At 41.4% G+C, this 16,707-nt stretch overlaps 1 protein-coding gene across 1 annotated transcript in view; it reads right to left on the bottom strand.

The window, feature by feature from the left end:
- NAB1 (NGFI-A binding protein 1 (EGR1 binding protein 1)) overlaps positions 1-16,707 on the bottom strand; it is a 37,211-nt gene that overhangs the window by 19,639 nt on the left and 865 nt on the right. Inside the window, exons 2-3 of the mRNA XM_005872457.2 lie at positions 16,459-16,705; positions 4,070-4,203 (exon numbers count right to left, since the gene is read on the bottom strand). Of these exons, the coding sequence (XP_005872519.1) occupies positions 4,070-4,203; positions 16,459-16,705 (381 nt within the window). The remainder of the gene's footprint in view (positions 1-4,069; positions 4,204-16,458; positions 16,706-16,707) is intronic.

Below are 16,707 nucleotides of genomic sequence, written 5' to 3'. Positions count from 1 at the left end.
GGAGAGAGACAAACTTGAGAAGGTAAGAAATTTTATTCTAGAGACATCTTAATCTATAAACTTCCACTGAAACATATAACCCTGAAACCTGACACCAAAAGTAAGACATGCATAACGAACACTAAAGTGAGGAAAACTAGATTTTTCATTTTTATTTTTTTAAATATATATTTTATTGTTTTTTACAGGAGAGGAAGGGACACCTCCTACTGGGGATGTGCCCGCAACCAAGGTACATGCCCTTGACCGGAATCGAACCTGGAACCTTTCAGTCTGCAGACTGATGCTCTATCCACTGAGCAAAACCAGTTAGGGCAAACTAGATTTTTCATTTTTAAATTAACACTGAAAGATGCAGATGCAATTATTATACATTTTTAAAGATGTATACTATTTAGAATTCCCCACACAGAAAGTACTCAATAAGTATGTAATGATTATCACATAATGAAAAAGGAAAAAAAATTGAGGATTGTATTCCATAATATCCCTTTATGGGTCAGTAGAAACAATTTAGGACAAAATGACAACAATGGCCATTTAAGATGAATACCTGAAGCGACATGAGATTAAAATGCTTTTTATCTACTTACCGAGACAACAACACACTCCCCCTTCACCTAGAGATCCCTCTGCTGGGAACCTAGCCCACAGAGGCCTTACACATATGTGACCTGCTACTGCCGATTGAACTATGGCGAGCCATCAATTCTGCTACACTTTCATGTAAAACAGGGGTGGGGAACATCTGGCCCACGGGCCATATGAGGCACGAGACATCATTTGGTCTGGCCCTGCCAAGGCATTGGGGTGAGTTAATTAAATGTCTGACCAAATCTAGCAGGCTAATTTTTAAGTTGATAATTTTGTATGGACCGCAAATGATGTTATAAATATCCAAATGGCCCTTGGCAGAAAAAAGGTTCCCCACCCCTAATATAAAAGATGTTAAGAGTGTCAAAAACGTGAACTTCAGAATAAATAAGATATGCATAATGTTATTTACTGTGGTATTATTTATAATGAAAAAGACTAGAAACAACTCAGGTATCCATCAATAGGGTACTGGGTAAATGAATCATGATACATCAATGTAAAAAATAATGAGGAAGATGTATATGTACTAATATGTATAGAGAGAGATCTCCAAGACTTCCTATATAATAAAAGCCTAATATGCTAAGGGTCCGGTAGTCCGTTCAGCCAATCAAAGCATAATATGCTAATAATATGCTAAGGTTGCTCAACCGCTCGCTGTGATGGGCACTGACCACCAGGGGGCAGATGCTCCAACCGGCAGATTTGGATTGAGCGAGATGGGCCGGACACGCCCTGGAGCCCTGCCGCCATCCCTCCCTGGCCGGCCTGATGGTATACCTCGGCCTGGCCTGCACCCTTTCACAATCCAGGACCCCTTGGGGGATGTCGGAGAGCCAGTTTCAGCCCGATCCCGCAGGCCAGGCAGAGGGACCCCATGGGCCTCTAGTGTTTAAATAAGAGCGAAATATAGAATAATATAGACACACGCTACCTATTGTGTGTTTTTTTAAAAAGGTGAAAATGAGAAACTATATTTTTTTGCATGTACATAAACACTGCAAAGATATAAAAAAAAACACTTAAAAAGCTATCTACATTGAGGAGAAAAACAAGGTAAAATGAGACAGAAATGGGAGTGCAACTTTTTTGTGTTACCTATTTACATAGTTTTGCCTTCTAAATTATATAGAAGTGTTATGTATTTTGAAATATATTTAACTTAAAAAATAAATACAAATACTACAAAAAACAGCTAAAAATTGTTGAAAGTAGTTGCCTCTAGAGGCCATATTAAGAAGGGGAAAGAGAGAAAGGGGTGAGCAGGAGAACTGCTGAGTTCCACTGTAAAACTTGTGCACTATATGACTTCTTAAATCATGGACACGTATTACTTTGATTCAAGAAAATTATTTAAATAAAGCAATCAGAAGGAACATTTTGTATAATACAGTAAAGAAAATTTTAAAAAATCACTAAATCAGCTCTTGATGAGCTAACTCCAAAAAAAAAAAAAAAATCTTGTAAGTGACCCTATCATATTGCTGTATATTGTTACCCTGCTCATTTAGTCTGCATAATTTCAGTTGTTGTCACTTTGTAAATATGTGAGCTCCAGTGGCGAGAAGCGCTCTGAGTTAGGAAAAACAATGGCGATGACAACCAGGAGGGGGTTTTCAAACTTGGACGTGCACAGGATCGTCTGGATGCGTGTCGTTTAAATTCCAAGGCTCCGTCCCCAGAGACTGTGATTTACTGGGGCCGGGCAGGGTGCTGAGGATGTGGCTCAGCACAGGCTCCATCACTGTCACGTGGGTGGCCATCTGCAAGCGCTCAGAGCCGCAGGGGCATGCACCAAGGATGGGCACTGGGAGCCAGGGACCACGTGGAACCGAGGGGGCAAAGTCGAGGGGCACTACACCCACAGACAGTACTTAGAGCTCAAGTGAGGAGTGTTTACATTTGAGAACCATCATTGTTTTTTAACATTAGTTTTTTTTTCCTTCAAACACATGTTCCATATTCCACTTGCTAGTAATAAAAATATCTTCCAATTTCCCTTAAATACTGGTCAATGGATTCTTTTTACTTATTCAGCTAATCTCAAAACACCTCGCAAGAGGAACTAACCTGCTTCTTCCTCTGAGTTCAATTGCATACAGTGAGTGGTGTACAGATCAGTCTAGAATGCTGACTAACTAAACCCCATCATCACACTCACAGCCCAAGCATCTGCATGAGGGACTGTCTGAAACCCACCAGAACAATGTCATAGTGCCAGGGAACTGCTTTTTTTAAAGAAAGACAAACAGAATTAAACAAAACAAAAAAACACTGGCAATATTTTTTGTTTTGTTTTGTTTTAATATTTTTATTGATTTCAGAGAGGAAGGGAGAGGGAGAGAGAGATAGAAACATCAATGATGAGAGAAAATCATTGATCGGCTGCCTCCTGCAGCCCCACACTGGGGATTGAGCCCGCAATCTAGGCATGTGCCCTGACGGGGAATCAAACCATGACCTTCTGGTTCACAGGTTGATACTCAACCACTGAGCCATGCCAGCCGGGCTGGCAGTGCCAAGCAAGTGGTTAGGGGCAATCAGGCAGGCAGACAGAGTGGTTAGGGGCGATGAGGTAGGCAGGCAGGTGGTTAGGGGTGATCAGGTAGGCAGGCCAGCGGTTAAGGGTGATCAGGTAGGCAGATGGCCCCTCGCTGGGCTAGCCACGCCCCCAAGCAAGTGCTTAGGGGCAATCAGGCAGGCAGGCAAGTGGTTAGGGGCAATCAGGTAGGCAGACAAGTGGTTAGAGGAGACCAGGTAGGCAGGAGACCAGGTAGGCAGACGGCCCCTCGCTGGGCTGGCCCCGCCCCCAAGCAAGTGGTTAGGGGTGATCAGGTAGGCAGGCCAGCAGTTAGAAGAGACCAGGTAGGCAGATGGCCCCTCGCAGGGCTGGCCCGGCCCCCAAGCAAGTGGTTAGGGGCGATGAGGTAGGCAGGCAGAGTGGTTAGGGGTGATCAGGTAGGCAGGCCAGCAGTTAGAAGAGACCAGGTAGGCAGGCAAGGGGTTAGGGGCGATCAGGTAGGCAGGCCATAAGTTAGGGGCAATCAGGTAGGCAGACGGCCCCTCGCAGGGCTGTCCCTGCCCCCCAGCAAAGAAAGAGGGAGGCCCAGACCAGCCAAGCCATCGCACCCCAGCCTGTCGCCTGCAGAGGAAGGCCACCTGTGGCAGGGGAGGGGGGGCAGCGCTGCACAGATGGCAGGCAGTGGCAGCGGCAGGAGTGGGGCCAGCTGCCTGCAGCCAGGAGAAGGAAAGCCCCGATAGCCTTGATCTCAGGCCAGGCCTAGGGACCTACCCGAGGGTCCCGGATTGTGAGAGGGTGCAGGCTGGGCTGAGGTTTTGTGCACCGGGCCTCTAGTTGAACTATAATCACACTGTTTTCAGAAATGCTCATTTATATACTATCAAATGGTTGGTATTTCAAGCTCTACTTCTCTCAAAAAATGCACAAGTGCTGCCAATGAGTTAAACTTACTTGGTGGCTCTGTAAGTGTATTTATAGGTGACTTCTCGAGAAATCTGCCTCGCCAGCGCGAAAAGTTCATCCCTTCTTGTCAGGAGGGCGTTATCCTTCACACAGAGCTGAGCAGCCGCTTCGTTAACAGTGAGCTGCGTATCAAAATAGAAACATCTGTGTTTCAATTTATCGACATATAAAACATTTCACCTAAGAATAGAATATAAACATGTCATGTCAATATATAATGAAATCAGAATTTATAAAAAAAATCATGAAGGTCTTTATTCCTAATTAGTCCTAATGCCTAATTTCCAAAGAAAATCAAGTACCTATCATCTCTCAGAACTCAAAGTAATCAAAATAGTCACCGTAGGTTTATTTGTTTATACGCTTTATTTTTGTTCAGGTATGAGAGTTTATGGAAAATAAGCAAAATCAAAATAAAAAGTAAAAGGTGTCCTGCATCTCATTTTTCTTATGAAAAACCACGGGATTTCACTATGTGATAAGGTGATGATATTTCCCTAACTAAAAGTGAGTATACATAGTCTAGAAGTTTTTTTTTTTTCAATGCGAACTGACATAAAAATTCCTGAAGGAATAAAAATTAAACGATTTTAGTTAAATATTTACCAAATCATTTCGAATAGTTATCACAAATTAGGACTGCAATGGAAAAGCGAGGTCTTAGAGTCGTTGAGAGTCACCTCATTCTGTTCTTTCACCCAAGAGTTAAACATTGCCAATACAGAGTTACTAGTGGCCAAACACCCTGTAGTAAAATTTAAAATAGCAAATGTTATCCAAAACTCAAAACCTGTAATAGTTTTATAAGCTAGAACATTTTTTCACATAATTTGTCAATTTAAGTAGATGTAGGGAATTGCCAAGGGTTAATATTAGACTTATTTTAAAAGCAAGAAACATACTCATTCAAGGCATGATTGGGGGCAAGAAGAGAAGAGGGTTTGCTGGCAGACAGGTCTGGGACAGGTTCTGCCCGTCACTCACCAGCTATGGGATTCTGGACATGTAACAGCTCAGAGCCTCAGTCTGCTCAGGGCCCAACAGGGACATATCGCCACCGCAAAGGTGGTGATAGCAACAGGAGGTCATGAGGAGACACACCCGGCACAAAGCCCTTGTTAGTGTTAGCTCTTGTTTTTCTTTTATAAGAAATCGGGCATTTACTGTTTCTCCCCACACAGGCATCCTACTTTATTAACAACCATTTTTCTTAAATTTGTTAAAAATACAGAGAAGCAAAAAAAAAAAAAAAATACAGAGAAGCAAAAGAAGACAATAAATACAGCATGCAACCATCCAGAATGACTTAATATTTTAATGTATGGTTCCAATATTTCTCTGTGTAAATATAAACATATAAATGTGAATGCACTCTTGTAATCTTTGTTCACTTACGTATGCTGTATTTTTTACTTTTATCATGTATTAAGACAGAGACTTGGCTTGTTTACATCAGCATTTGGCATGGATTAGATGCTCAGTAAAGATTTGTAAAAAAAAAAAACTTGGGGTAGTATAAATGTCCAGAATGAGGTTGATTTAAATACTAATTGAAAACGTTTCAGAAGTATCAGCTTATGCACAACCAAAGAAAATAACTTTTCAATATAAACGGAAAACAATGTTCTAGCATTCCTCCCATCATCCTACCAGAAACTAAGAAAAACAAACATAACATTCTTTGTTATTAAATTCAGGTTCCAATCAACCAAAAAGGTAGACTGAACTTTCTAGGCCCTCAGGGAGTTTTCTGGTAAAAAAACTGAGGCTAGAGAAATAGCTATAACCCAGTCCAAGTTGTAGTAAGAAGATGATCATCAAACTTCCCCATCAAAAATGTATTTTCTGTCAATGTTTTATAGATTACATGCTCCTAGGCACTAATAATTAAATCAACGACGATTCTATTTTTTAAAAACGATACAAATACTCCAAAACAGTAGTCACAGACTGGATCACAATGCTAATTTTTTTAAATTCTAAGTTTCTAATTTTGTTGAAGTATGAAATAAGATATTCTCCCTAATTGTTTTACTTACTCCTCCGCTTCCTCTTTTCGTGGATAAAAATACCAAAATTCCATTCATAACTTGATGTAAAAATTTTCTTAAACTTAGCTTTCTATCATAACCAGACTTAAAAAATTCTCTTTGCTGGTAGTTAAAATTATAACCTTTAGCAATCAAATGATTGTGACTTTGGGTTCAATGTTGTTGGCATAAAATGCCAGGTGAATGCTGGGTGACAGGGAGGCTCAACGCAATCAAGACTTTCGTCTCCAGCACACGGAGAGCTAGGTACCATGATAACTAAAATTTCTGGATAAAATAGAGGGGAAGAACATGACCTTAAATACATCGATGGGCCAGCAAAACAGTAAGGACTATTCAGGTCAAAATGAATGAAGACAGTATCTCAAAGGAGTACATTAGGGACAGTTACTAAACCAGATGAACTTGAGCTTCAACCTTCACAGCCTCGTGGGGCTGGTGAGAGTGGAGGGAGAGTGGTGAGAGGAAAAGTGAGTGTGGAGGGAACACCCAGGACCCATCGAAGGCGAGGAGTCTAAGACCTCTCCTCCATAAGGCTGAAATCACTAAGCACTATACACCCAATGCAAGGCTGACTTGGAAATACACCTGCACCCCCAGGGACAGAGCAGGGGAATTACCTGTCTTGGACCTTGTTACTGAGTGGGAGAGAACAGAGATGCTCTCTTGAGGTTTCCTAACCCCAAATCAGCCCTCAGATTTCAGCCCTAATTCACACTACGGAGGCTGTGATTTTGTTTGCACAGAGTCCCAGAGTTGTAGTGTGCAGAGTACAGATGCCTGGTAAAATCAAAAGCAAATAACCTCTAGGAGAGTCCATTTTCTTCCTGGGCCTCAAAACATTCCCACACTTCCAAGAAAAATGAGTTCACAGACAGAAATCATAAAACACCCAAAAAATCCCCCAAAGCATCAAAAGTAAAAATCAGGAGAAACAACAGATAACAGAATCAGACCCTTAAAGACTTCATTTAAAGAAATAAAAGTTGAAAATATGACTAAAGAGTACTATAGTAAAACAAACAAACAAAACAGGAAAATTGAGAAATTAGAAGGAGAGAAGAAATTGGGGCAGAGGCAAACAGAAGAGTTCAAAAGCAGACAATAGTCAGATAACCATTAACTTCTAAACACAAAAATGAAAACCAAAAGCCAAGGAAATGGTATCTTCAATTACTAGGGAAAATAACTGACAATATAGAATACCCAGAATAAATGTCAATTAAGAATCAGGGCAGCCCTGGCCAGTGTGGCTCGGTTGGAGCGTCGTCCCTACACGGAGAGGTTGGGGGTTCAATTCCCAGTCAGGACACAGGAAAGCAATCAATCTATGTTGCTCTTTGACATTGATGTTTCTATCTTTCTCCCCTCTCCTCTCACTCTAAAGAATCAATAAGCATGTCCTGGGGTGAGGATTAAAAAAAAAAAAAAAGAATCAGGGCAAAATAAAAATAATTTCTAGTGAGGTGGGGAAGGACATAGTTTGCCATCAGCAGACCTTTATTAAGGAAATTCTACATGACGCACTTCAGGCTAAAATTGACTTATTCCAGATGGTCAATCTGAGATATAAAGAGTTGGGAAGGGGAAGAGATACAAAACAATTCAATGGAAATAAATTCAACATATTAGTCACTATAATAAATGTAAATGAACCAAATGTTCTAGTTAAAAGATAAAGAATATAAGACTGGATTTTTTAAAAAAAAAATCCAACTACTGGTATTTATGAGATGTCTCTAAAACATGGATTAGGAACTACTGAAAAGTAAAAGGATAGAAAAAAGATCTAACAGCAATTACTAACAAAAAGAAAGCACATGTATCTATATTAATATCAAGGAAAATAAATTTTTAAAGAAAAATGCATTATTAAAGATTAATAAGGTTACTGCATAATACAAAGAGAAATAGACAACTCCATAATCACAGTAGGTGACTTTAACACACAACTCTCAGTTATTGTCAGAGCAAGTAAAAAAAAAAGTAAGACTAGAAAGTGTGAATAACAGAGTTAATAAGCTTGTTAAAACAGACAAACACAGAACACTCTATCACAACTGCAGAAATATATAAAAAGCACTCACTACATATGGGCCATAACTGAAATCTCAACAAAAGTTAAAGGGTTGGCAGCATTCAAACCATGTTCTCTGACTACAATGTAATTCAGTTAGAAATCATTGGGAAAAATAATAACCTCATATCACAATTTTGAATAATGCTAATACAATAAATAGTAAGAATTTATAGCCTTAATTGCTTCCTTAGAAAAGAAGAGCTGGACATTAATGAACTAAGCACACAACTTCAATTAGAAAAGAACAATAAAATAAATTGTGCAGAACCACACACACACACACACACACACACACACACAGGCACAACTAAGAATATCAACTAAGCCAAAAGCTGCTCCTTCAAAAAGATTGAGTCAGAAAGCTTTTTTTTTTTTTTTACAAAAGGTCATATAGAAAATATTTTGACTTTATAGGCCAAATAGTCTATCTTACAATTACTGAACTCTGGCATCACAGCTCAAAAGCAGCCACAGATATCAACTAGAGGCCTGGTGCATGGATTCGTGCACCAGTGGGGTCCCTCGGCGTGGCCTGCAGGGATAAGGCAGAAACTGGCAGTCCAACACTGCCTGCCACTCCTGCTCATCCTGGCCCTGCTGCGCCTGCTGTGGGCTCACGCCTAGTCAGTCCCGATCGGGAGAGGCTCGTGCCGCCACCATAGCAGCGCTTGCCAGCTGTGAGCTCCGCCTCTGGTGCCCATTGGTCAGCTGAGTGGTGCTCTCGCTGTGGGAGGGCACTGACCACCAGGGGGCACCTCCTGCATTGAGCATCTATCCCCTGATGGTCAGTGCGTGTCATAGCAAACGGTCGTTCGGTCGCTTAGGCTTTTATATATATAGGCTAGAGGCCCGGTGCATGAAATTCATGCACGGGGGGTGGGGGGTGTCCCTCAGCCCAGCCTGCGCCCTCTCCAATCTGGGACATCCCTCTCACAATCTGGGACTGCTGGCTCCCAACCACTCTCCTGCCTGCCTGCCTGATTGCCCCTAACCGCTTCTGCCTGCCAGCCTGATCACCCCCTAACTGCTCCCCTGTCAGCCTGATCGACGCCTAGCTGCTCCCCTGCTGGCCCAATCGCCCCCAACTGCCCCCCCTGCCAACCCAGTCGCCCCAACTGCCCTCTCCTGCCATCCCAGTCGCCCCCAACTGCCCTCTCCTGCCGGCCCGGTCACCCCCAACTGCCCTCTCCTGCCGCAGTCGCCCCTCCTGCCGGCCCAGTCGCCCCCAACTGCCCTCTCCTGCCGGCCCGGTCACCCCCAACTGCCCTCTCCTGCTAGCCTGGTCACCCCTAACTGCCGACCTGGTTGCCCCTAACTGCACTCCCCTGCCGGCCTGGTCGCCCACAACTGCCCTCCCCTGCCAGCCATCTTGTGCCCACATGGGGGTGGCCATCTTGTATGAGGGTGTGATGGTCAATTTGCATATTACCCCTTTATTATAAAGGATAGGTATGGCTATGTTCCAGTAAAAGTTTATCTGCAAAATCAGGAGGTGGGCCAGATTTGGCCCACAGGCTCTAGTTTGCAGCTGCCTGGAAAGATTAATAAAATTGACAAATCTCTGGCATGATTGGTCAGAGGGAAAATACTTAAATGTACAAATAATATTAGGTCTTGAAAATTATAAGCAACTTTATGCTAGTGAGTTTGAAAACTTAGATAAAATGAACATATTCTTAGAAAAATGTGACTCACTAAAAGTGACTTAAAAAGAGACTATCCTAAAAGTTCTATACTCCATTTTTATAAACAATCAAAAGGAAATGGCTAACATTTATTGTTTTGTTTTTTAATCCTCACTCCTTATTTTTTCCTTTGATTTTTAGATAGAGTGGAAGGGAGGGGGGAGGGGTATAAGGGAGAGCGAGAAACATTGATGTGAAAGAGACACATGGACTAATTGTCTCCCACATGCTCCCTGACCAGGGGCAGGGATTGAACCCAAAACCCAGGTACATGCCCTTGACCGGGAATCAAACCCACGACCCTCTAGTGCAGTGATTCCCAAAGTGGGCGCTACTGCCCCCTGGTGGGCGCTGCAGCGATCCAGGGGGGCGGTGATGGCCACAGGTGCATTTGTTTTAACTTTTTTTGTATTACCTTTCTATTCTGAGTTCAATAAATAGTTTCATAATTTCAAACTTCAATGTTTCTAATTTACACCTTTCTTTACTATATTTTATGAAAAAGGTAGAAACATTAATACATATATCTTTCTGTTTAATTGCTATTAAAATTTAAAAAAAATTAATTTCCAGGGGGCGCTGAGTAATATTTTTTCTGGAAAGGGGGCGGTAGGCCAAATAAGTTTGGGAACCACTGCTCTAGTGCATGGGCTGACAACTCTAACCTCTGAGCCATGCCGGCCAGAGCTGTTTTTAAGAATTAGATGCTGAAATCTATCCATTCTGAGCCGAGAGTTCAGAATAAAGCATAATATCTTACTAATAAATGTGGTCCGGTCTGTGGGGTTCCCAGATTCAGCATTCTTCCTCTCTCAAAACTAAGATTATTGAACTGCTCTGGAACACTCAGCCTTGACTTCTCAACACTACAGTGGAAACGGACCTAAACTTGGCATCCTCGTCCTTGTCTTAATAATGTGCTTAGCCCTCCAATTCCTGTAAAAGTCCCACTAGATCTACAACTTACCCATTGCTCCTACCTCCATGCCCCTCTCCCCCTTCCTATCTCTGAGTTCCAGAGCCCTTTGGCTGGAAGCTGCTACCGGCTGACAACTATTCTATCATGCCAAGTTGTCTACCGACTTGTATTTCTGAATATTACAAGCTCCTGCATTCTCTGCTGCCTTGCTGTTCTCAGCCTGTCATTTGCCCCTCTTCCTCCACCTCTGATTTAAGATCGGACACACACTGATTATGTAGTTGGCCACATACACTGCTTACACGTTTCTGGATGGAGGGAACAGTGCCTGCCTGGACTTCTTTCTAGTACTGCTCCTGGGTTCATGCCGTGCACCAATAATTAGTGTGGTTCTAAGCCTCAGTCCCTCACACTATCTTCATGGTCCGACTCCTATAAACCAAGTCATTCCTAGCCAGTTCCTAAGACAGCACTGATTATTTAGCTCATAAAGAAAGTATTTATAACAGTGATTCATTCCATAATTGTGAGAGTTGAAAAAAATCTTTTCACATGTAGATAACCTCCTTATTTTCATCCACCTGAAAGATTAAAAGAACATTGTCCATAGGGTTTATATTTAAAAACCCTCTCAGAAATACTACCAACAGTGAATTAATAATAAATCATATGTTTCCTTATTTGGAAATTGAGGACAAACTAGTAATATTCATCAATCTTAGAAATTTAGAAAAACTCAAAAATTTTATTTTATTTTATTGTTAATCTTCACCCAAAGATACTTTTCCATTGATTTATAGAGAGAGTGGAAGAGAGGAAGAGAGACAGAGAGAAACATTGATGTGAGAGAGACACATCAATTGGTTGCCTCCTGAATGTGCCCTTAACTCGGGCCGGAATCAAGCCTACACCTGAGATACGTGCCCTTGACCGGAATTGAACCTAGGACCCATTCAGTCCACAGGACGGTGCTCTATCCACTGAGCAAAACTGGCTAGGGCAAAATCATTCTTATTTTAAATAGTCAAGTGAAAAAATGTGAAATTATCATAATATCTAAAAGGTACACTTTTAATTCCCTCAGGATTTCATAACTTCCACCAAGCTTTTGAATGGTTACTACTTTGAAAAAAAATTCTGATTTATAAACGTCTATCCTGAACTATAATACTGGACCAGATTCACATACCGGAGTTGCAAATAACCAGTAGTGTAAGTTTCAAAAACACAAGTCACATTTTCCAAAGCCCCCACCCCCACATCTCAGCCTACTAGCATTCATTTTAAGTGTCCCCTTATTTGGGGAAAGCCACCACGGTTTCATTACTTAAATACCATCTGTACCTCTTTATCCAAAGAAGCAAAGAGCCCCTTAGCAAAGCCAAATGTGAAACTATTCGTTCTGGATATTTTCAAAATAGGTTATAGTGGGTTGTTTTTTAAAAATGTGAGGTTGATTTGGTTTATTAAAGTCATCGCCTTAACATACTTCTGCTCTGATAAAAAATATGGGTCTTTTAACAAAACTTTGTGTTTCATCTGCTATCTTTTAAAAACTATATGAAAACTGGATTAAAGCATGAAATAAAATTGCCAACAAGTTATTCTCTTTGTTTTCTAATACTGACAACCACAATAGCCTTTTAGTAGGTTCTTTTATTGGTTCACAGGTAGTGAAAGTGCCCAGGTATATCCGAATTATAACACTAAGTGTACTTTCTAGCTCTACTTACAAGTTCTCGAGAGTCAGCAGTCACTGTATGGCAACAATAAGGCATAACATCTGCAAAAGGATAGGCCCAAAACAGATCAAGTCACAGGTTCACTGTGATTAAGTACTTTTTGCTCATCACTTCTCTGATCTTAAGCTCCCATATACACTCATATCTAACCTGGAAAGTATTATGCTGAGCAAAATAAGCCAGCCAGAGAAAGACAAGCATCACACCATCTCACTCACATGTGGAATCTGATGAATAAAATAGATCCAGAGACATAGAAGCATGGAGCAGACGGAAGAATCCCAGAGGGAAGGCAGGGAGGGGAGAGGGTGGGAAGAGACCCACCGAAGAACTTACATTCACATATGCATAAGCCACGGGCATAGACCATAGTGTGGTGAAGGCCTGGGAAACAGCAGGGGTGGGGGCAGGGGTTAATGGGTGAAAAAAGGGAGACATCTGTAATACTTTCAACAATAAAGATAAATTTTAAAAAATAAAGTCACTTATTTTTTAAAAAGATTAGATAGTACAATTGCTGCAAACATGATTAATATACAAAAGTCAGCCAATGAGAGCAATTTTTTTAAAGTGGAAAAATTCATTTATAACTATATTATTTTTATATCTTATACTAGAGGCCTGGTGCATGAAATCCATGCACTGGAGAAGGGGGGGGGGTCCCTCAGCCCGGCCTGCACCCTCTTGCAGTCTGGGATCCCTCTTGCAGTCTCCTTACCGCCTGCCTGCTCGCTGCTCCTTACTGCTCTGCTCACTGTTCCTTAGTGCTGCCACCACCACTGCGCTCACCAGCCGTGAGCCCAGCTTCTGGCTGAGCAGCACTCCCCCTGTGGGAGCACACTGACCACCAGGGGGCAGCTCCTGTGTTGAGCATCTGCCGCCTAGTTGTCAGTGCACATCATAGAGACCAGTCATTCTGCCATTTGGTCGATTTGCATATTAGGGTTTTATTATATAGGATATGTGTATATTCTAGATAAACGAATTAAATTTTCATATATATAATATAGACATTAACATGCATATATAATGCACAGTATATGACCTAAAAAGAAATATGCAAAACCTATGTGAATTAAAAACTTTAAAAATTACCAAGAAATATAAAAGATCTAAATAAGTAAATACATATACTATATGGGAGTGTTGTAAATATGTCATTTTTTTTCTTTACAAATTAATCTGTACTTTTAAGGCATTTATAATGAAAATACCACCAGAAATTTTTGGAAAATGTGACAAATGCATTAAAAAATTTCATTTGGAAAGAGAAATGGATAAGATTACCTAAAAAATACAAAGCTGAAATACAAGACTACTGAAGGGGCACTTGCCTTTCCAGACATCAAACTGTATTATGTAGCTAAGTTATTAGAATAACTCTACACTGGTGAAGGGTTAGAGAATTAGACTGTGCACTCACACAGACAATAGGTATTCTTACATAAAATTACACTTCCACAGGGCAAACGGTCTGAAAGGTCAAAGGACAAATGAGAATCTGGGAAAACGTTTACAACATAAGACAAAAATTTAATAGCTTTTTTAAAAATATATATATTTTATTGATTTTTTACAGAGAGGAAGGGAGAGGGACAGAGAGCTAGAAACATCGATGAGAGAGAAACATCGATCAGCCGCCTCCCGCACACTCCCCACCGGGGATGTGCCCGCAACCAAGGCACATGCCCCCGACCGGAATCGAACCTGGGACCCTTGAGTCCGCAGGCTGACGCCCTATCCACTGAGCCAAACCGGTCAGGGCAAACATTTAATATCTTTAAGATAAAAATGTTCTTACCAATCAATTTTTTACTGGTAAGACAAACAATCTCAATATTAGGACAAAAATATAAACATAAAATTGAATGTCTGTAAGACATATTAAAAGATATTATTTATCCTTACTAAGCAAAGTAAATTTGAGCAATGAAAAATTTTCCTCTACTAACTAGATTGGCAAAGATTAAAAAGGATAATAGTCAATAATATAATAACGATGTTTGGTGCCACGTGGGCACTGGCAATATTGGGGGGAACACTTTATAAAGTATACGATTGTCTAACCACGATGCTCCACACCTGAAACTAATCCTATATAATAAAAGTGTAATATGCAAGTCGGCCCAACGGCAGAACAACCAGTCGGCGGGGGGGCGGGGCCGGCAAGCAGGCATGCCAGGCCAGCCAAGCCAGAACCCACCGGTGCTGTCCCGATTGGCTGCCCGGTTGCCTCCCACAGAGGGAGGACAGTGGCAGCGGCAGCGGCGGGGTGATGGGGGTGGGAGCTGTACCCTAATCGCCCACCCGATCGCCTCCCGTAGAGGGCCTAAGCTGTCAATAGGACATCCATCCCCTGAGGGCTCCCGGACTGTGAGAGGGCGCAGGCCGGGCTGAGCGACTCCCCCCGAGTGCATGAATTTTCGTGCACCAGGCCTCTAGTACAAAATAATATTGAATGCAAACTGTAATTGAAAACAATTTTTAAAATTTAAAATAGAATGATAAACACAATATTAGCAAAAGCGTAGAGAAATGGACACTTGCATATAATGATAGTGAAGATGTAAATTATTGCAGCTTTTAGAAGGTAATTTAGCAGTATCTACTAAAATATTAAATTTATATTTCCTTTGACCCCATAATTTTACATGTTGGCATATATTCTATAGAAAAACATGCAACCCATAAGGTAGCTCTGTGTGTACTGACTTAAAAAATATCTACTAGCATATTGTACTGTGTGTGCATGTTAACTTTTAAAAAGAAAGGAATTTGGAGAACAGTGTGCAAAATACGATCTCATATTTGTAAATATAAAGAAAAGTATCTCAAAGTTTACAGAGTCAATCACTTGACATCTTTTGCAATAACTGACTACTTTTGCCTAAGTATAAATTCTTTTTTACTGTTACATACAAGTCTGGGGGAATGATCTCATGTTTCTAACATGAAATTCTGCATCCAACGGAACATTTTTTTCAAACAGGGCTTATTTCTTTCTTGTAAAGGATAAATGGCTATAAAAAACTTAACTATAGAATATCTTTTTAAAGTTTTGAAAATGCATTTATTTTCCAAGCATTTGTTGGGTGTGTTCGGTTCTGAGGACATAAAATGAATGAGACATTATCTCAGCCGTCACAAAACCCGAACAGATGGAGAGGGACAGACCAGCGTACAAATAAGTACAATAAAGAGTTGAAGTGACTGGGACAGCAGTGTCTGTGGGGATAAACATGGGAAGGAGAGGTCATTGGAAGTGGAGGCAAGCATATCAGAGTTAAGCTTATGCTTGAGCTAAATCCTAAGATGATGTGTTGGCCAGATGGACAAGAGAGAGGGAGTAAATGCAAATGAGATATATATATGCGTTACACAGAAGCGGAGTATTTCTAGATAGAGTGCCAGGAAGATAAAACGAGGAATTTTAATGCCAAGTATCAAACCAAAACAATATAAGTCCAAATAAATGAAACCAAAGTTAAAATAATTCCTACAACATTCATCTAATTTTGCTTTCTATGCTAGCTGAAAATTGCTTTAAGTTCTGGTTATTTCTCCAATTTCTTTTTGTCTACAAAAATGTTTTTTAAATGAATGGTTACATTTAAATTCTATTTAATGAAACAACAAACTGCTTTGTAAATGCAAAGACTTGGTGCTTTCACTGTTTAAATTCTGACATTTTTCTAAGTGACCCTCCACTGTAGTTCCGAAGCTCAACATGTTTGAGCTCAACACAGGAAACATGACACAGGAAACATATCTTTCGCAAAGGCTGCATTTCGCGGAGACCTCCATGTTCTATCGCTGCTTTGGGGGGGGAGGGGGGCACCCCTGGGCGCCGCACCCAAACTCTTCTCTCAGCAGCACAAGCCCCAGGGACACCGCTCTTACCTCGTGAAGCGTCAGGTGCTTCCCGTCCTTCCTCTTGGAGTCGAACCGGCCGTAGATGGCGCTGTACTTGCGGATCTCCTCCTCTTTGTGGGGGTCCTCGTCGCTCATCTCGAAGATGTGGCCGATCATTTTGGCCAGCTTCTTGTTGCTTTTCAGCAGCTCCTTCACCTCGTTCGGGTCGCTTTTGGGCAGCGTGGAGGCCATGCGCTCCACACACTCGGCCACCGAGAGCGCGGCCGCGGCGTCCAG

This window comes from Myotis brandtii, unplaced genomic scaffold, assembly GCF_000412655.1.
Source record: "Myotis brandtii unplaced genomic scaffold, ASM41265v1 scaffold381, whole genome shotgun sequence".
NCBI classification, from domain to species: Eukaryota; Metazoa; Chordata; class Mammalia; order Chiroptera; family Vespertilionidae; genus Myotis; species Myotis brandtii.
This window is presented reverse-complemented; position numbering and strand designations above follow the sequence as displayed.